We start from the raw sequence: 20,441 nt of genomic DNA on the forward strand, positions 1-20,441 counted from the left end.
ACAAAATCTGGGGCAGGTGAAGTCAAGCTTCGTTAAGTTTCTTTATGTTTTATTTTCTTTTTTTAAAGATTTATTTATTTATGCATACAGTGTTCTGTTTGCATGTATGCCTGCAGGCCAGAAGAGGGCACCAGATCTCATTACAGATGGTTGTGAGCCACCATGTGGTTGCTGGGAATTGAACTCAGGACCTCTGGAAGAACAGCCAACGCTCTTAACTGCTGAGTCATCTCTCCAGCCCCCAAGCTTTGTTAAGTTTCTATAGTAACTCAAACATGGTACATCTTCCATCTATCCCTCCGTTTAGTCAACAGGCAAAAGTTGGTTTTGTCAATAGGAAAAAAAATGTTTTTATCAAGTCCTATACTACTACTGTCTGCACCCGAGGCCTGCCTCAGCCAGCACTGCCTACCACAAGGCCATGAAGGAATATCTAATACAGGGTTTAGTCTTGGGCACCCCACTTGTTCCAATGCCAGACTGGGACGAACAGAGGCCATGGTTTCCATTGTCTTCTCCCACAGTTGGCTTGGATTGAGGCCCGGGAGATGTGCTGTGTACTCATGAAATCCCAGCAGCCCTGGTTAGTGGGGCTACTTACATCCCAGAAGGAGAAGACAGGTTGCTTCCGTTGAATAGGCTCGATGATCTGATACTCCCGAAAGCCCCTGAGGCCTTGGCGGAACATCTTGCACACGCGGATCATCATGATTATGTCCAAGGTGAGCTGGTACAGCCCCTGTGGAAACAGAGTGGACCAGGGCAATGAAGTCATCTGCCCTTGGACTGGTCAGCCCTTCACAGGGCAGAATCAAATGACGTGAAAGGCAGAGATATATTGGAACAGTGGTTACACAGTCAGAAGGTTTGCTTTGGGAAGTGGGGCTGGGGTGCTGGGGATTAAGCCTGGGGCCTCGAGCATGAGTTCTACTGCTCAGCATCCACCCCATCCTCTCAGGAAGTTTGAAAGCCAGTTGAAATTTTGTGGGTAGCTTTAAACTGTCCCGGGCTGGGGGTAAACACTCAGAGCATCCGCTCCACCAGGAGCCAATTGTTTTGTTTTGTTTTTTTGGTTTTTTCGAGACAGGGTTTCTCTGTGGCTTTGGAGCCTGTCCTGGAACTAGCTCTGTAGACCAGGCTGGTCTCGAACTCACAGAGATCCACCTGTCTCTGCCTCCCGAGTGCTGGGATTAAAGGCGTGCGCCACCACCGCCCGGCTCAGGAGCCAATTGTTAAACAGTCACAGTGCACTAATTTTTATTTTTGTAGAGAAAATAAAGAATACAACTGTATATGTGTGTGCATGTGTGTATGTATGTGTATATGCGTGTGTATTTGTGTGTGCATGTGTGTATGTATGTGTGTGTCCACTATGTAGACTAGGCTGGACCTGAACTCACAGAGACATACTCGCCCTGCCCCGCCCCATGCATGATTGGATGGTAATTGTCTAATTACATGCATGGCAGCCTATAAGTGCAGTTTCTCTCTCCATTTATACTTGCTAGGCACCGAAGTTTGTAAGCTGAAGTTTTAATTTAGTTTTTGCACAATTTATTTAATTCACTCTGTAGTCCAAACTCAAAGCAATCCTCCTGCTTCAGTCTCCAAAGTGCTAGAATGTTAGGCATGTACCAACACATCTGGATAGTTTTGCATCTTTTAAATTATGAAAACTTTCAAATATAAACTTGAAAAGCTATGTATAAGCCGGGTGGTGGTGGCACAGGCCTTTAATCCCAACACTTGGGAGGCAAAGGCAGGCAGATCTTAGAGTTCAAGGCCAGCCTGGTCTGTAGAGCAGATTCTAGGGACAGTCAGGGCTACATAGAGAAACCATGTCCCAAAAACTAAAAAGAAAGGAAGGAAGAAAGGAAGGGAGGGAGGAAATAAAAGAGAAAAGAAAAGAAAAACTATGTCTAATGATTGCTCATTAGTTTTGCCATATTAGCATTTTGGGTTTTCATACATGTGCATGTATGTGTTGGTCAGGGAGTTTGCTGTGTCTCTTAGTAAGATCGGAAGCTACACCCATAAAGTCTGACCAATATGGCTGCCTAAATAGGAGCTGAACAAGGACAACAATAACACATGGTAAAGTGGACAGAGGAAAGCCTGCAAGGCTTCAACCCTACATAAAGAACTGCAGGCAAGGAAGCCACGCGATGGGGGTGCATGCCTTTAATCCCAGCACTTGGGAGGCAGAGGCAGGTGGATCTCTGTGGGTTCGAGGCCAGCTTGATCTACAAAGCAAGTTCCAAGACAGTCAGGACTATTACACAGAGAAACCCTGTCTTAAAAAACAAAACCAAGAAAGAAAGAAAGAAAGAAAGAAAGAAAGAAAGAAAGAAAGAACTGCAGGCAACTAAGGAAGGCTGAGGACAGGAGAAATAGTCTTCCCCATTGTTGTAGTTTGGATGTAATTGGCCCCCAATAAGATCATAGGGCGTGGCGTTAGTATTAGTAGGAAGTGTGGCCTTGTTGGAGTATTTATGCCCTCACTGGAAGAAGTATGTCACTGTGGGGGTGGGCTTTGAGTTCTCCTACGCTCAAGATACTCCCGGTGTCACAGTCCATCTCCTGTTGCCTGGAAGATGTAGGACACTCAGCCACTTCTCCAGCGCCATTTATAAGAGTTGCTGCGGTCATGGTGTCTCTTCACAGCAACAGAAACCCTAACTAAGACACCCAGGGAAGAACACACCAACTGTTCATCTAGTAACAGTGAAAACATACATATGCATAACATTATACAGGGTATGTTTAGAAATATTTATGCATATTTATAAACATATATGCATGTAACAACAATAATGAGAACGGAGGCCATGGATTTGAAAGAGAGCGAGGAGAGCTATGTGGAAGGACTGGAGGAAAGGGAAGTGAGAAGTGACAAATTATAACCTCGAAATAAAAGAAATCATTTTAAAGTACTTCTTTAGCAATATTAATGCTTCCAGAGTATAATTTGCTATCGTCAGGCCATTGTTCCCTTCTCACCTATCCTCAGCAGTAAATTCTCTTTACAGAGGAGCTAAACCATACAGCAGACCCAGTTCCAAGCCTAAGGTCACATGACTGGCAGGTGGCCGGCATCTAAACCTGGGCAGCCTGGCTCCAGAGTCCTCTTACTCTCCTCTACTGCCCTGCCTCGTTTCTTTCCACCGTTCCAGAAAGAAGGGGTAGACATGACCTCGGAGCTCACCCCAGGGTAGAAGGCTACAGAGCAGGGATCAGAACTCAGCCCTGAGCCTCTCTGGCACACCCCTTTTCCTGCCATGCTGTGAATTCTCAGAGGCGCAGCGTGCCACCATCCACCCGCTGCCTCACCCACAGATGAGGCAGCTCACCATGGACAGCTCACCGAGGCCTACTCCTTCAACTCTCTGCTCAGGGATCCCCTCCCAGAGCCTCACCTCTTCCACCCTCAGGAACTTCCAGCTACGAGACCCCACACTTCTCTTCATGCTTCCTAAGTTGGCAAAGCGCACAACTGGACCCTTTGCCTTTCACACGGAGAACAACAAATCTTCCCCTACAAAATCGTTAAATTAGAAACAAACAGTCCCTTCCACAGCAAGGCACACCCTGCCAAGAGCTGCTGGAAGCCTGATTCTGAGAAAAATCTTATTCCGAGAATCTACTTATGTCACAAGCGAAAATTCTGGAGTGAAGAGGAGGCAACGGTATGATAACGGAATCTAGTATTTATTGAGCTACCATGGGCATTACCCTTACAACCCCCATGAGGGGCCTTAAACCCAACCCTACTCATGAAGATCCTGGGGCTCAAATGTCTAGCTGACTGCCAGAGTCATCGAACCATCTGGAAGAAGGTAAAAGCTTTTCAGCTACAGGTAAGGACATTCAACACTTCAGCTCAGCAATCCGGTGTCTTAAGAGACACTAGGGAATGGGCCCATGGCTTTGTCCCAGAGGTGGTGTTAAATCAGTACAAGCAGGGAATCCTCCAAACTGCAAGATCAAATGCTGAAAGGACCTCAGAAAATTAAATGACTCTGTGGTCCTGAGGGTGGAGAAGAAAAAGACGGCAGTTACCGTCCAGCCCTCCCCTAGGGAGCTATACTTCGCAGTGACAACAGCTCTTGCCTTAACTTGTTTTTGCATTAAGATCTTCAGTGAAAAGCTGAACTTGCAAGCATCATGATGTACCACCCTTTCTTTCCAGGTACATCTGCAGTCAGCCCCCAACCAACAGAATAAAGAGCACTGAACGCAGTGAAGACAGAATAAAGGCCTAGGTTGCAGGGCTGTGTGTGCCCCCTGGCAGAGCAAATGCCTAGCATGCATCTAAAGAAGTCATAGTAGACCTTATTCATAACACACACACACACACACACACACACACAGAGAGAGAGAGAGAGAGAGAGAGAGAGAGAGAGAGAGAGAGAGAACTAAGAAATCAGAATAAATTCTGTGTGCTGGGTGGTGGTGGCACACACGTTTAATCCCAGCACTTGGGAAGCAGAGACAGGCAGATCTCTGTGAGTTAGAGAGGCCAGCCTGGTCTACAAAGTGAGTTCCAGGACAGCCAGAGCTGTAACACAAAGAAGCCGTCTCAAAAAAATAAAGAAACAAACAACAACAAGAAAGTTGCCATGGTCGCCGGGCGGTGGTGGTGCATGCCTTTAATCCCAGCACTCGGGAGGCAGAGGCAGGCAGATCTCTGGGAGTTCGAGGACAGCCTGGTCTACAAGAGCTAGTTCCAGGACAGGCACCAAAAACTACAGAGAAACCCTGTCTCAAAAAAAAAAAAAAGTTGCCATGATCATGTTGTTTCGTTTTTTTCTTTTCTTTTCTTTTCTCTTTTTTTTTTTTTTTTTTTTTTTTTTTGGTTTTTCGAGACAGGGTTTCTCTGTGGTTTTGGAGCCTGTCTTGGAACTAGCTCTTGTAGACCAGGCTGGTCTCGAACTCACAGAGATCTGTCAGCCTCTGCCTCCCGAGTGCTGGGATTAAAGGCGTGCGCCACCATCGCCTGGCATGTTGTTTCTCTACAGCAATGAAACCCTAACTAAGCACACTTTTACCACTGTCTAGGAGTCTGTAACTGTTTCATCTACAGGAGTTATGGTGGCACTGGAGAGATGCCTTAGCAGATAAGAGCACTCACTGCTCTTGCAGAGGACCTGGGTTTGGTTCCCAGCACCCACATGGTGGCTCACAATCTGTAACCCCAGTTCCTGGGGATCCCACACCCTCTTCTAGCCTCTGTGCACTTCTGCACATACATGGTAAATATATGTGTGTGTGTGTGCATGTGTACACATACATATATATGCACATGTACATGTATGTATATGTGTATATACACACACTCATACAGATTTGCACACCACACATACACAGAAATACAAAAAGAGCAGTTATGGTTAAAAAAATAAACATTACAAAATAAGAAAAAAGAGGAGGTAAGAGACATAAAAAGTAAATGTCAGATGAGAGCCACAAAATAGAGAGACAATTAACATGAAACAGATGCTAATCATGACCAACAAAGAGCTCAAAAGGCTTGGCACGTTTCCAAACAAGAAAGCAAAGACCAAAGCAAGGGCACAATAGTCCATAGATGAGGTAAATGGAAGCAAGAGACATTTCAGAAACGTCAAAAGCACTCGTCTTGCTGACAACAAAAGACAGCACTGCAAAGAACAACCACACCTCCTAATCCTTCCCAAAAAGCTCCACAACTGAGGACCAGGCATTCAAACACATGAGCCTTATGGGGGGGACTTTTCTCATTCAAACCACCACATGCCTGCATGTATGTTTGGGTGTGCCTGGTGCTAGAGGAGGCAAGAAAAGGACATTAGAGACCCTGGAACTGTGGTGGCGCACGCCTTTAATCCCAGCACTCGGGAGGCAGAGGCAGGCGGATCTCTCTGAGTTCGAGACCAGCCTGGTCTACAGAGCTAGTTCCAGGACAGGTTCCAAAGTCACAGAGAAACCCTGTCTCAAAAAACCAAAAAAAGAAAAAAATAAGAGACCCTGGAACTGGAGTTATGGATGGTTGTGAAACACACATAGGTGTTGGGACTCAAACCTGGGTCCTCTGGAAGACCAGACAGTGCTTTTAGCCATTGAATCATCTCTTCTATACCTAACAGGAGATTTTGTTTGTTTATTTTTTTTTGTTTTGTTTTTCAAGATGGGATTTCTCTGTATAGTCTTGGCTGGCCTCGAACTCAGAGATATCTGCCTGCCTCTGCTTTCCTAGTGCTGGGATTAAAGGCGTGAGCCACTACTGCCCAGTATCATAGGGGATTTTTATTAGCTAAAGTCACCTGTGCTTCATCTGGATGCCAGCTGGCCCCTTGGTATGATCTATGTGCAAATGAAATCACAGGACTTAATCTGTTGGAAACCTGAATCTTTGCCTATAAGTAACACATCTTAAAGATTTCTATTTAAGTCACAACAAAACTCATCATTTTGTATAATTATATATACTAGTATATATTTTCTATTCATGAAAACTAAAAAAAAAAACTCTATTTAATACTTCACACTAAAGGATAATACCAACCAGGCTTGGTGGGACAATAATTTCAGCACTTAGGAGGCAAAGATGGGTGGATCTCTGTGAGATATGAGGCTAGCCTGGTCTATATATCAAGTTTCAAGACAGCAAGGACTACATAGAGAGACCCTGACTCAAAAGAATATTCATAACACCAACTGGCCATGATGGCATGTGTTCTTAATCCCTGTACTTAAGAGGCAGAGGCAGGCAGATTTCTGTGAGTTCTAGGCCAGCCAGGGTTACATAGTAAGATCTTCTTTCAAATAATAATGATGATAATAACAATAATGATAATAGCAACAACAAGCCAGGTAGTGGTGATGCACACCTTTAATCTCAGCGTACAGGAGGTAGAGGTAAGTGGATTTCTGTGAGTTCAAAGACATCCTGGTCTACATAAAAAGTTCCAAGACAGCCAGGGCAACAGAGAAACCCTGTGTCAAAAATTTTTTTTAAATAACAACAGGTAGCCTTCCAGATAGCTCAGCAGTTAAGAAAGTGCTTGTTGTGTAATTCTGGCATCCTGAATACAACCTTTTGTTGTAGAATATCTTACTCTTGGCTTTTTGGGGGGCCTGCCATCCAGCTCGCAAATAAATCACACACAGAAGTTTATTCTTAACTATGAATGCCAGGCCTTAGCATGGCTTGTTTCTTGCCAGCTTTTCTTAACTTAAATTATCCTAACTACCTTTTGCCTCTTACTCTATGACTGACTAGGTGACTGCTCCTGATGTCTTCTCCTTGTTCTCTTGTTGCTCCTTTCTCATTTCTCCTATTTATTCTCTCTGCCTGCCAGTCCCACCTATCCTTGCTCCTGCCCTGCTATTGGCCATTCATCTCTTTATTAGGACCATCAGGTGTTTTAGACAGGCACAGTAACACAGCAACACAGAGTTAAACAAATGCAGTGTAAACAAAAACCACACACCTGAAAATAATATTCCCAACCATCTTTGACACACAAATAAGGATAGAAGGAGAGAAACAACTCCACAGAGTTGTCCTTTGACTTCTGTTTTAATTACTTGTGTATTGTTATGATAAGACATCATGACATAAAGGTGTTTATTTGGACTTACAATTTCAGAGGGTTAAAGTTCATGATGGCAGAGTAACAACGTGGCAGCAGGGACATCTGAGAGTTCACATCCTGATCCACAAGTAGGAGACAGAGAATGAGTCTCTGGAAACAGTATGGACTTTTGGAACCTCAAGGCCCTCCTCCAGTAACACACCTCTCCAACAAGGCCATACCTCTTAATCCTTCCCAAACAGTTCCACCTATGACCTATGGGGCCATTTTCATTCAAACCACCACAACCTCTACAGAAACACATCTTTCACAAATAACAATAAATTAAGTTAAATACTTTCTTTCAAGAGGGAAGAACCAGGACACAGTCAGAATCTGAGCAAAGCAAAACCAAACCCCGACAGTTAAATAACTTAACGACCAGTTATCTGGGTTCCCTCCCTATCACTTCTCCAGGTCTGCCCTCTGCAGCACACACAGCTTGTCTTCTGGGCTCACACAGGCTCCAATCCACCTCAGCTGCTGTCCTCAGGGGTCATCCCATGGTACTTGCATCTCCAAAATGCTGGAGGCTTCTGCAGCAACAGGACTGCACATTCACCAATAGCCTCTCCTGGGCTCTTTCATGGTGCCAAGCCTCAATTTCTCTTCATGACACCTTCAGTCCTGGAGCTTCAACTGGTACTGAGTCTCCATCTTCACCAACAGTCCTGGCTTCTCACACTGCCAAACCTCAACTGCTCTCTGATGTAGGAGGTTCCTCTGTTTATGTGTTGCTTTCATTGGCTAATGAATAAAGGAACTGCTTTGGGCCTGACAGGGCAGAACTTACACAGGTGGAGTAGACAGAGCTGAATGCTGGGAAGAAGGGTAGAATGGCAGATGCCATGGATCTCCTGCCTGAGATGGACTCTGGTGAGAATCTTGACGGTAAGCCACAGTCATGTGGCGATACATAGATTAATAGAAATGGCTTAAATTAAGATGTAAGAATTAGCCAATAAGAAACTAGAGCTAATAGGCCAAGCAGTAATTTAATAAATACAGTTTCTGTGTGGTTATTTCAAGTGTAAGCTAGCCAGGTGGCTGGGACAGAACAAGGGCCCACTCTCCATGCAACAGCTCTCCATGACCCCTTCATGCCTTCAAAACCAGTACCACCTGAGAGACTCTTACACAGTACCAAATTAAGCTGCCAGCATGAGGTATAGCCTTGATCACCTCTAGAACACAGTATAGCTTCTGTAGGTTGACCCTGATGAAACACTTCCCAGAAGATTTCACCTCAACGATGCTAATCTCTTTTGTTTGTTTTTTTGAGACAGGGTTTCTCTGTGTAGTCCTAGATGTCTTGGAACTCTGTAGACCAGGCTGGCCTCGAACTCACAGAGATCCACCTGCCTCTGCCTCCTGAGTGCTGGGATTAAAGGTGTGCGCCACCACCTCCTGCTGGTCTCTTCTTAATCACTGCTAAATTCTCAGCTCCAGCCAACCAGCATCAAGCGTCCCAGGAAAGCAAAGTTTTCGCTTTAGCAGTTCTGGGATCTTGTTAATTCAAACTGATTCTTTAGCCCCAGCAAACCAGAATCACAGAATCTTAATCCAAAATAACAAATTACCTCAATAGTGTATTTATTTATTTATTGGTATTTTTCAAGACAGGGTTTCTCTGTGGCTTTGGGGGCTGTCCTGGAACTAGCTCTTGTAGACCAGGCTGGCCTCGAACTCACAGAGATCCACCTAATTCTGCCTCCTGAGTGCTGGGATTAAAGGCATATGCCACCACGGCCCAGCTTCAATAGAGTCTTTAAATTTCCCTCCGAAATTTCACAAACACAGGCCTCCATTGTCTGCCCTGCTCTCAACATTCTTATCTTCCAAGCGCCTACAGAACAGCTCGCTGAGCTCTCAACATTCAATGGCTTTTCTAGCCCAAAGTTCCAAAATCATCCCACAATGCTTCCCAAACAAATATGATCAGGTCTGTCACAGCAATACCCCTCTATCCCTATACCAACTTGTCCTAGGGTTTCTATTTCTGTGATGAAACACCATGACCAAAAGCAAGCTGGGGAGGGAAGACTTAAAGTTCTACTTACACTTCTAAAGAGCTGTTCATGAAGTCAGGACAAAAACTCAAACAGGGCAGGAATCTGGAGGCAGGAGCTAATGCAGTCAGAGGCCATGAAGGAGTGCTGCTTTGTGGCTTGCTCTGCATGGCTTGCTCAGCCTGCTTTCTTATAAAACCCACAACCACCAACATGGGCTGGGTCCTCCCCATGAATCACTAAGAAAATACCCTATAGGCTTGCTTACAGCCTGATCTTATGAGACATCTTTTCTTTTCTTTCTTTTTTCCTTTTTCTTTCTTATTTATTTATTTATTGATTGATTGATTGATTGATTGAGACAGGGTTTCTCTGTGTAGCTCTGGCTGTCCTGGGACTCTGTAGACCAGGCTGGCCTCAAACTCACTGAGATCTGCCTGCCTCTGTTTCCCAAGTGTCGGGATTAAAGACATGCACCATCACTGCCCAGCTGGTTTGGTTGATTCTTACAAAGTTGAATACAAAATTACTATTCGACCCTGCAATCCCACCTCTGGGTTCATACTTAAATCAACTGAAAATGGAAATTCAAACATCAATATCACAGCAATTTTATCCACAATAGCCAAAGAGTAGAAAGAACCAATATGTTCATGACATGTGAATCAATTACTAAAGCAGATCCACTTACTAGGTTTTGTATTTTTTCCCAGGACTTCATCTTTTTCCTCCTTGGTACCTTAATCGGCAAAATCCGAGAGAATGGAATATTAGCAAATATATACATACTTATTTCTATCTGCATTTATGAATATATACTTGGGGAATTGCTCTTTTAATGGGATGAGTTTGCTTTAGATGAGAAAAAGAAGAAAGCTTGGGAGATGGATAGACAGCACCTATTGTCCTGTCACGTGAATAGACTGAATGCCACAGAAGAGGACATTTAATAAGTTTGAGCACGCTGGGCACACACCTGTAATCCCAGGACTCAGAAGGTGAGGGAAGAAGGGTCAGAAGTGCAAGGTCATTTTTGACTACAAAATAAGTTTGAGGCCAACCTGGGAAACATGGGACTCTTTCTCAAAGTAACCAACAACTGCTGGGCAGTGGTGGTACACGACTTTCATCCTAGCACTTGGGAGGCAGAGGCAGTAAGATCTTTATGAGTTTGAGGCTAGCCTGGTCTACAGAGTGAGTTCCAGGGCAGACAGGACTGTTACACAGAGAAAGCCTTTCTTGGGAAAACAAAACAAACAAAAACCCTATCCAAGAACTAAAATGATCAGTAGGAGGCATGAGAGACACAGGAGAATCTCAAGCTTGAGGCCAGCCTGGGCTACAGAGAAGACCCTATTTCTAAAAAATAAAAAACAGTGCCAGAATGGTGATACATACCTATAGGTCCAGCACTTGGGAGGCTGAGGCAGGAGGATTATGAGTTCAAAACCAACCTGGCAAGTTTGAGGCTAGCTTGGGTAATGACTAAAATGGTAATATTTATGTATGTACTCTTACCACAATTTTAAAAAGCTGCATTAAATAAACAAAAATGAGAACTACTGCCAAAAGTAAAAATGTACAGTGAATTTGAACAAACATTTTGCCACAAAGAGAAAGGAAATATATTCAACATCTTTAGTTATTGAAGAAATTAAAAATAAAACCATAGCTGTGCAGTGGTGGTGAATGCCTTTAATCCCAGCACTCGGGAGGTAGGAGGACCTCTGTGAGTTCAAGGCCAGCCTGGTCTACAGAGCCAGTTCCAGGACAGTTAGGGCTGTTAAAAAGAAAAACCCTGTCTTAACAAAAAACAAAACAAAACAAGACAAACTACAGAGAGCTAATACTAAACACTAGCCTGACTTTTTAAAAATAAATCGCTGGCCGGTCTAGAACTCAGAAATCCATCTGCCTCTGTTAGAAGTGCCACCATACCCAAATTTAGTAATATTTTTCAAAGCTTGACAGTATCAAGTAACAGGAAGGACATATTCAGTCCTGGGTCCTGGTCCCACACACTGGCTAGCTTGTCTACTCTCTGAGCTGTAGCTTCCTCATTCAAGAAGCGAAGGGGCTGTCCTGGGGTCCAGGAATCAAGTACATCTCTGAGGGTTAGTCACTGTTGATGAATAAGAAACACCAAGACAGGGCTGATCTTGTGGAAGACCTAAGTTCAGTTACCACTGTCCACATACGATGGCTCACGACTGTCTTTTTTTTTTTTTTTTTTTTTTGGTTTTTCGAGACAGGGTTTCTCTGTGGTTTTGGAGCCTGTCCTGGAACTAGCTCTTGTAGACCAGGCTGGTCTCGAACTCACAGAGATCCGCCTGCCTCTGCCTCCCGAGTGCTGGGATTAAAGGCGTGCGCCACCACCGCCCGGCCCTCACGACTGTCTTTAACTCCATCTGCGGGGATCTGATGCCTCTGGCTTTTGAGGACACGTGCACACACACATACACATAATTAAAAATAGGGGTTGGAGAGATGGTTTAGCGGTCAAGTGACTCAAGTGACTGGCTGCTCTTCCAGTTCAATATGAGTTCAATTCCCAGAACCCAAATGGTGGTTTTCAGCCATCACTAACGCCAGTTCCGGGGGATCTGATGCTCTCTTCTGGCCTCCAGAGGCAATGCATGCACATAGCTCACCAACATACATGCAGGCAAATACCCATACTCAATTTTTTTTTTTTTTGAGACAGGGTGGAATTCTACATAGATGAAAATGGCCTCAAACTCACAGAGATCCTCCTGCCTCTGGTTCCTGAGTGCTAGGCCTAAACATGGCCCCACAAATATTTGAAAATTAATAAAAATAATAATAAATCTTTTAATTAATTTATTTATTGGGTTTTTTTCTTTTTTTTGAGACGGTTTCTCTGTAACTTTGGAGCCTCTCCTGGAACTTGCTCTGTAGACCAGGCTGGCCTCAAACTCACCTGTCTCTAAGTGTTGGGATTAAAGGCGTGTGTCACCATTTACCGTTTTTTTGTTTGTTTGTTTTTAAGATTTGAAAAAACAAAAATCACCTAGAATCTCAGCTCAGCTAAGATTGTCTAAGAGATGGCAATCTAAGGACAATTAGGTCCTGAGGGCTCTGATCCGAATTAATCCTTTGATAGAGTCACAGTACCTGTCAATGGAAGAGGTGTGGAAGGGGGTGTCTGAGAGGAGAAGGTCACTGGGGTTGTGGGTAGGAGTGTGTTTTGCCTTGGTTTCTTTTTTTTTTCTTTTTTTATTTTTTTGGTTTTTCGAGACAGGCCTGGAACTAGCTCTTGTAGACCAGGCTGGTCTCGAACTCACAGAGATCCACCTGCCTCTGCCTCCCGAGTGCTGGGATTAAAGGCGTGCGCCACCATCGCCTGGCCTGCCCTGGTTTCTTTCTGTTTTCTTCTTTTTCTGCTTCCTGGCCATTGAGAATTGAAGAAGCCCACCCGACCCCCACCCCACCTGCTGCAAACTGTGGCCTCCGTGATTTTCTGCCTGAGTATCATGATTCGAAAGAAATCCTTCCCTTCCAGCTGTCCTTGCTATTTGGTCACAGTGGTGCAAAAGCAATGAAGATACTTCTGAGAGAAAAAGTGGTGATAATCAATCAAATGTTTAATTCCATTTCATTCTCTTTGGGCTTAAGGCGGTATGGTATCCCTGATTGTCCAAACTCACAAACCAAGTAGCAAATAGATATTTGCACTCTAAATATGGAAGAACTTTAGCACTCAAAGATGATCACATGATTGCAACAGTTTCAATCTAACATAATGGGGTCAGAGCCGGGCAGTGAGAACGGAGATGAGGCTTCAGGGCAGTAAGAATGGAGATGAGGCTTAGTGCCTGTAGCCCAGGAGCAGCGGGAAGGGCGGGGCAGGAACCCAGAGCAAGCTCTGGTCTTCCTAATCCCGTACTTCTATCAGCTAGACCCGCCTTCACAGCGCGGCCACGTGAGGAACAAGCTTTTTAGCGTGTGACCCTGTGGGGAGCTTCCAGATTCACACCATAACCAACAAGGCTACTACTGAGGAATTGTATTAAGAATACAATTTGTCGCCGGGCGGTGGTGGCGCACGCCTTTAATCCCAGCACTCGGGAGGCAGAGGCAGGTGGATCTCTGTGAGTTCGAGGCCAGCCTGGTCTACATAGGGAGTTCCAGGACAGGCTCCAAAACTACAGAGAAACCCTGTCTCGAAAAAACCAAAAAAAAAAAAAAAAAAAAAAAAAAAAGAATACAATTTGTCTACTATTCTGTTTTCCTTTTGCTTTTCCTTTTTGAGACAGTTTCTTTATGTAGCCTTGGCTGTCCAGGAACTCACTCTGTAAAACAGGCTGGCCTTGAGCTCACAGGGATCCCACAGTCTCTGCCTTAGCAAGTGTGTGCACCACCACCCAGCACACAATTTCTCTACTATATTTGCAACTACCTATGAATCTATACTTATTTCCATAGAAGTGGTCTCACTATGTAGCCCAGGTTGGTCTCAATACCTGGTCCCTCAGCCTCCAGAGTGGTAAGGATGCTACCAGATCCAGTGAGTGACAGGATTAAAGGTGTGTCACCACACCCAGCGAGTAAAAAGAAAAAAAAAAGTTCCAGGCTTCCTTTCCACAGCCCCTAAGAAGAGAACACTCTCTGCTCTCATTTCATTCTGTTAGGCGGACAGTGGTGGTGCACACCTTTAATCCCGGCACTTGAGAGACTGAGGCAGGCAGATCTCTGTGAGTCTGAGTTTGAGGCCAGCCCAGTCTAGAGCGAGTTCCAGGACAGCCAGGGTTACACAGAGAGAAATCCTGTCTCAAAAAACTAAAAAACAACAACAACAAAAAAAAGTGGAGGAGAGATTAAAATTAATTAAAAAACAAAACAACCCCACTGTGACCAAAAGCACCTTGGGGAGGAAAAGGTTAATTTGGCTTACACTTCCAGGTCACAGTCCATTACTGAGGGAAGTCAGGGCAGGAAGCATGGAGGACTGCCGTCTGCTGGTTCAGTCTCTGCTTCACGCTTAGCTGAGTTTTCAAGTTCCTATCTGCATGTGTGTGTATCTATGTGTGTATGGACATGTGAGTGCAGGTGTCCACAGAGGTCAGAGATACTGGGTACCCTAGAGCTGGAATTAGAGGTGGCTGGGGGAGGGCACCTGATGTAGGTGCTGGGACTTGAACTTAGGTCCTCAAGGAAGAGTAGTACCTGTGTGTGACTGCTGAGTCATCTCTCCAACCCCTTAGGGAACGTTCTCACACAGCCCAGAACCACCTGTCCAGGGAATGGCCCCACCCATGGTGTTCTGTGCCATGGATTTAAACAATCCGAATAGTCCCTCACAGACATGCCCATACACCAAGCTGACAGGACATTCAACTAAGGCTTCTTTTTCACACAATGGTAGGCTGTTGTGAGTTTATGGGTAATACTAACTGGACACGAATTCAAACACCTGGAAAGCTCTGGCAAAGCCAGAGGATTATAGTCAAGTTTTCCCTTCACAGGAAAGGAATGGAATCAATGATTATTTATTATTTCACCAATCAATATTTATGGTGGGCGTACTGAGCTCCAAGGCTTGTTTTGGAAGCTAGGAAATTAATGATTTAAGATCCCTTCCTAGGGAAATGGAAATTATAAATAAAAAGGGCTAATGTGATAACAACCTTGGCATAGCATTCTAAAAATCCCTTCATGGCAGCACTTACGAGTTGTCTGACAGTCTTCCAACTTTCTACCTTTTGGGGTACTGACGTCCCAATCTGCAAAATAGAATATATGTGTGTGTGTGTATATATATATATGTAATTAATCTGAGCCTCTGACTATTCAAAGATACATATAAAATACCTGAAATAAGAATATGTGCATTTCCTAGGAAGAGAATTTTTCTAGACCCTATGCCGGCTAAATCATAAAGGCTTTAGAAATGAATTTAATATTTTTCAATTCAATCCCAAATTCCCTCTCCTTTCTAATATTCCATGATTCATATAAACCTCAAAGGTCCTCACTTCCATCTCTAACAGCCCATAATTCCACTGTGGATGGAAACGAGACAGAGATTGAGATCCTGATTCCCAGACATCCCTTCCCAAGAGGAAAAGGGTTAATTCTAACCCAGAACCCTGTGCTCTGTGCCTTACCCTCGCCAACTCTCCCACTTCACTTCTCAGCCTCTCTCCAGATCCTACCCACTTCCCCATCTAGCCTGCAATTTAAGTTTTGGCTTTATTTAGCGTAGGACTTTGTACAGACAACACCTTCTAGAAAAGCTCTTAGGGAACCATAGAAAAGGATTTTGTTGTATTTTTAATATATTTTTATTCTTTGATAATTTCATACATGCATACAATGTTTTTGATAATAGTCATTGATTCCTGCCAGTAACTTCTTCTAGCTCCACCTCCGACTTTTTTCAAGTGTGTGTGTGTGAGAGAGAGAGAGAGAGAGAGAGAGTTTATCTGTGCAAAACATTGAGTGCAGGTGCTGGCAGAGGCCAGACATTAAATCCTCTAGACCTGAAGTTACAGGAGGTGTGAGCTACCCTACCTACCCGGGTGCTGAAAACTGGAAGCTTGGAGCTGGGATGGGGACAGGGTTTTGCCTAGAACTCACTATGTAGACCACACTAGTCTCAAACTCACAGAGATCTGCCTGCCCCTGTCAACTTCTGGAATTAAAGGAGAACGCTGTTATACCTGTTTCTTTCCCTCTGTAACTCTTGACTGTCCTGGAACTCACTCTGTAGGTCAGGCTGGCATTGAACTCAGAGATCTGCTTGCCTCTGCTTCCCGAGTGCTGGGATGAAAGGCGCCACCACTGCCCAGCCACAGCATCCACCCTTAACCAGCCATTTCTCTAGCTCCAGGAAACATATCATATGGAACCTCTGTCCCATTCTGGGGTTCAGTTCCTTTTCTGGAAGATGGAAATACAAACCTTATTTGTGAGTAAGCTGTCAAATAGAATACGCCAGAAGTTGCCAGACATTACACTTTTGCTGGTATCATCTCCGAACTTTCACAAGCTTCCATGAGGTCAGCTCTCTTACATCTAGAGCTTGGATTTTAGATAAGAAAACTGTAGCTGAGAGGCTGTGGGCAGTGTGCCTAATGAAAATGTGTCTCTCTGTGTGTGTGACATGTGCATGTGAGTGTACAGGTGTGTGAGAAGGCCAGAGGAGGGTGTCTTACTGTTGTTCTCCTTACTGCCTTGAGATAGGGCCGCAGACTGAGTTTAGAAGCACATAGGTTTTGCCTAGGCTGGGGAACCAGTTCTTAAGATCCACCTGCCTCTGGCCCTCAACACTAGGGTGATAGGTGAGCTCAGTCACACCTTGTTTTCTCACATGGGTGCAGGAGAATCCAGAACCTCATGCTTTTGCAGCAAGCACCCTTACCAACTGAGTCACCTCCCTTGCTCTGAAGGTACTTTTTAAAGCCCAGTCTTCCCCAGAGCTTTATTTACTCCTCTCAACAACTGGGCAGTAGGTATTATTTACTGCTAGGGGTGCTAAAACAAAGAAACCCTGTCAAGAGGATGCCACCAGACAGCCTGACTCCCAACACTCCAGACCGCAGCTGTCCAACAAAAATATACCACAAACTGTATGTGTAATTACAAATTTTATAGCACCTGTATTTCAAAAAAGACACAGGTAAAATTAAAATAATATAGTTTATTTGACCCAAAATACACAAAATAATACAACATGTTCCAACGTGTAATAAATATAAAACCTTTTTCTTTACCTTCACAGAGGCACGAGTATTCTACATTATAATACATTTCAATTCGGGGTATTTACATTTTAAAGGTTCCATAAATACATGTGGCTAATGGACACCGTAATTACAGTTCACTCATTAATCCTAAAATTAAAAAGCAGTACCCACAGAACCACCTGTCTCTTGGTTTTCGAGGACAAGCAAAAATAATGACAAAGAACCCTCGTGCATTTGCTTTGTGCCAGGAAACAATATTAAGAATCTTACCCAAGTATTTTGTCATCCTCAAAATAAGGTGAGTTCTATTGCACTCATGCAGGAGGGAGGGTGTGTGTGTGTGCACTTCTGCGGCCCAGGCGTGACCTCTAAATCTAAGGTTACAGGATTGAGTCTGCCTGCTCTTTCTCGCTATCCTTTCCATTCCTTCTTTTCTTCCTTCCTTCCCCCTCCCCCTTTTTTTCTTTTTCCTTTTTTTTTCCGAGGCAGGGTTTCTCTGTTTCTCTGGCTGTCCTGGAATGCTCTTGTGTAGAGCAGGCTGGCCTCGAACTTACAGACATCCGCCTGCCTCTGCCTCCTGAGTGCTGGTACCACGCCTGGCTGAGCGGTATTTCTTAAAATAGTAGGAGCCCCTATCCCGCTGCCCCACCCGGATGAGCCGTCAAGCTCCGTCAAGGCCCTGGCCAGCCCCCTCATTGACCCAGGACTGTCGACGCTCCGCCCCGATCCTGGTCCAGCATCCGCCCTAGCAGGCGCAGATCACCTGCAAGTCGAGGTGGCCCGTCCGCAGGGTCGCCTTTTCTTGTACCTCTTCCCTCTTCAATATAGTATCCTCTTCCGACATGGATTTCGACTGCGATTCCGACTCCTGGTCAGTCTCCGTCTCCGCCCTCCCTGCCTCCCTATTCTGCGGCTCCTCCGGGAACAGACGATTCTCGGAGATGCTGTCCGAACTCTCGGAAGAGCTGACTTCTGCGTTCCAAAAGGCCTTGGCCAGGTCATGCTTCACGTGACTGCGAGTGGGCGGGGCTTCCGGGACCGTGTGCCTTCCGCTCCTAGGGAAGCCCGCGGTGTCGCCCATTTCCGGCCGCTACGGAACTTCGCAGGTGGAGGTAAGCTCAGCTCGCCCTCGCTCGAGCCCGCGTCCCCCTAGGGCAGCGCTGCCTCTGCCCTTCAGCCCATCCCTCTCTTCCCGGTCTTCGCGCAGACGCAGAGACATCCTATAGCTACGGGACAAAGAGGGTGACGCCGAGAGCTGTAGTCATGGCGGCGCCGGAGCCCGGCCTGGCCGCTCCGAGCCCCGCGGCGCTGCCTGAACAGCAGGAAGGAGCCGTCGACTGTGCGGACCCCGCGCCCGACTCCGTGAGCTCCGCGGCCCCGGAACTCCCCGGCAGGCCCGCAGCTTCGGACGCGGCTCTGCAGGCTGAAGCCACCCCGCGGCCCGGCGCCTCTCGGCCGGGCCCAGAGACGTTTCGCCAGCGTTTCCGGCAGTTCCGCTACCAGGACGCGGCGGGTCCCCGGGAAGCTTTCCGGCAGCTGCGGGAGCTGTCCCGCCAGTGGCTGCGGCCCGACATCCGCACCAAGGAGCAGATCGTGGAGATGCTGGTGCAGGAGCAGCTGCAGGCCATCCTGCCCGAGGCGGCCCCGGTCCGGCGGCTGCGGCGCCGCGCAGACGTGCGCATCACCGGCTGAGCAGGAACCGGGGGCTCCTTGGACTGTGATACCCTACCACGAGTTAATGAAAGTTGAATTTTGACAGTTCCTGTGATCTGGTGTGTCGTTCGTCCTCTATTGGGCTTATTTCCCGAGCGTGTTCCCCACCTTTCCAGTTGATAAGAGGATGTCGGGAGCCTCTAAGAGTAAAGCTTTACGTACTATTCCTGGACCTCTGGGGTGGAGATGCGCAGGACTTTGCCCTTAGGCAGGAAATTCTTCTCACCCTGTTGAGTGGCTCTAGGCCACCCCTCTACCACGTTCGCAGTTTTTCTGAACCTGAGTTGTCTTGCAGAATGCTAATGATGGTTGTAGTCGGCTAGTGTTCCATACTACCCTGCCTTGCACTAGCTAGTATCCGAGCTTGAGCAATAAAATGGGTGGCCCTATTAAAAGCTCAGCTCAGTGTTGTGTTTTGTTTTTTTTTTTTTTTTTTTTTTTTTTAGTGTTGTGGTTCTTGCTTTTAATCTCAGCACTGGGAGGAGGTGGTTGAAAAAGGGACTGGGGCTGGGCCCAGCCTGGTCTACATAGTGAGTTCCAACCAGGGCTATGTAGAGAGACCCTCTAAAAATATAAAACAAAAAACTGATCAGGCAACAACTGGTGTTACCAAGAAAAATGAAATGGGTCTTATAGTGTCACTTCCTTGTAAATGAATCTTAAAGCTTTCTGCTTGGTGGCTTAAAGATCAGTGATTGCAATCCACACAGTGAACAAACCTCTTTAACACTTACTGTTACATATATATGTATGTATATGTGTATATATGTATATATACACACACACACCACAGTATACAGCTGTCCAGTAACTAACGTGGATGAAAAGGTTTGGCCCCTGTCTCCTTTTGGTCAGGGTCTACTGGCTTTGCATGCGCCAGTGATTATCATTAGAGAAATGCTTTGACTAAAACTAATAGAGGGTTCATGACCTTTGTTAAAAGCCTACTGGTGACCTTGACCAGAGCGTATACTATGAAGAGGGAAAGAGCTCTCCCGTCAGCTCCCTGGAGTGAAGCACTTTGTCTTTACAATGAATAAACAGAAACCATTTTCAACCCCTAATGCTCCATTTGCACAATGGTTTTCCATGGAATGACCTTGGAATGTGTTAAAATTACTGGAAGTCCTCATTTTAATGTATTCAGGGGGCTCCTGTTTTTAACAATTTTCTCTAATCCTCAACTCTACCAAGAGAAGGAATTTTCAAAGAATGAAACATCTGGGTTTCCTTGAGGCTTGTTGGGGGAGGGGGTAGTTTGGGTCTATAGAAAGCTTGGGTTTATTCAAGAGTGGTGGGTGAATCTCAGTGTAGAGAAGGCAAGGCCCTTGCATTGCTTCCAGCAACCAAAACTAGTAAATCTGCAGCTTCCACCACAATGCATGAGCCAGACT

At 45.5% G+C, this 20,441-nt stretch overlaps 2 protein-coding genes across 2 annotated transcripts in view; one reads left to right on the plus strand and one right to left on the minus strand.

Moving 5' to 3' along the window:
* Positions 1-18,178, minus strand: part of Cnbd2 (cyclic nucleotide binding domain containing 2) — a 55,557-nt gene extending 37,379 nt beyond the window's left edge. The window contains exons 1-2 of the mRNA XM_041670710.1: positions 18,098-18,178; positions 602-739 (exon numbers count right to left, since the gene is read on the minus strand). Coding sequence (XP_041526644.1) covers positions 602-739; positions 18,098-18,178 — 219 coding nt within the window. The remainder of the gene's footprint in view (positions 1-601; positions 740-18,097) is intronic.
* Scand1 (SCAN domain containing 1) lies at positions 18,131-19,095 on the plus strand. Its single transcript, XM_041670974.1, has 2 exons — positions 18,131-18,446; positions 18,542-19,095. Exons 1-2 carry the CDS (start codon positions 18,335-18,337, stop codon positions 19,024-19,026), a joined length of 597 nt encoding a protein of 198 aa, XP_041526908.1. The 5' UTR covers positions 18,131-18,334; the 3' UTR covers positions 19,027-19,095.
* Positions 19,096-20,441: the final 1,346 nt, after the last annotated feature.

Source organism: Microtus oregoni, unplaced genomic scaffold, assembly GCF_018167655.1.
Source record: "Microtus oregoni isolate MIOR12 unplaced genomic scaffold, Mior012 000020F_ref0000438, whole genome shotgun sequence".
In the NCBI taxonomy this organism is placed as follows: Eukaryota; Metazoa; Chordata; class Mammalia; order Rodentia; family Cricetidae; genus Microtus; species Microtus oregoni.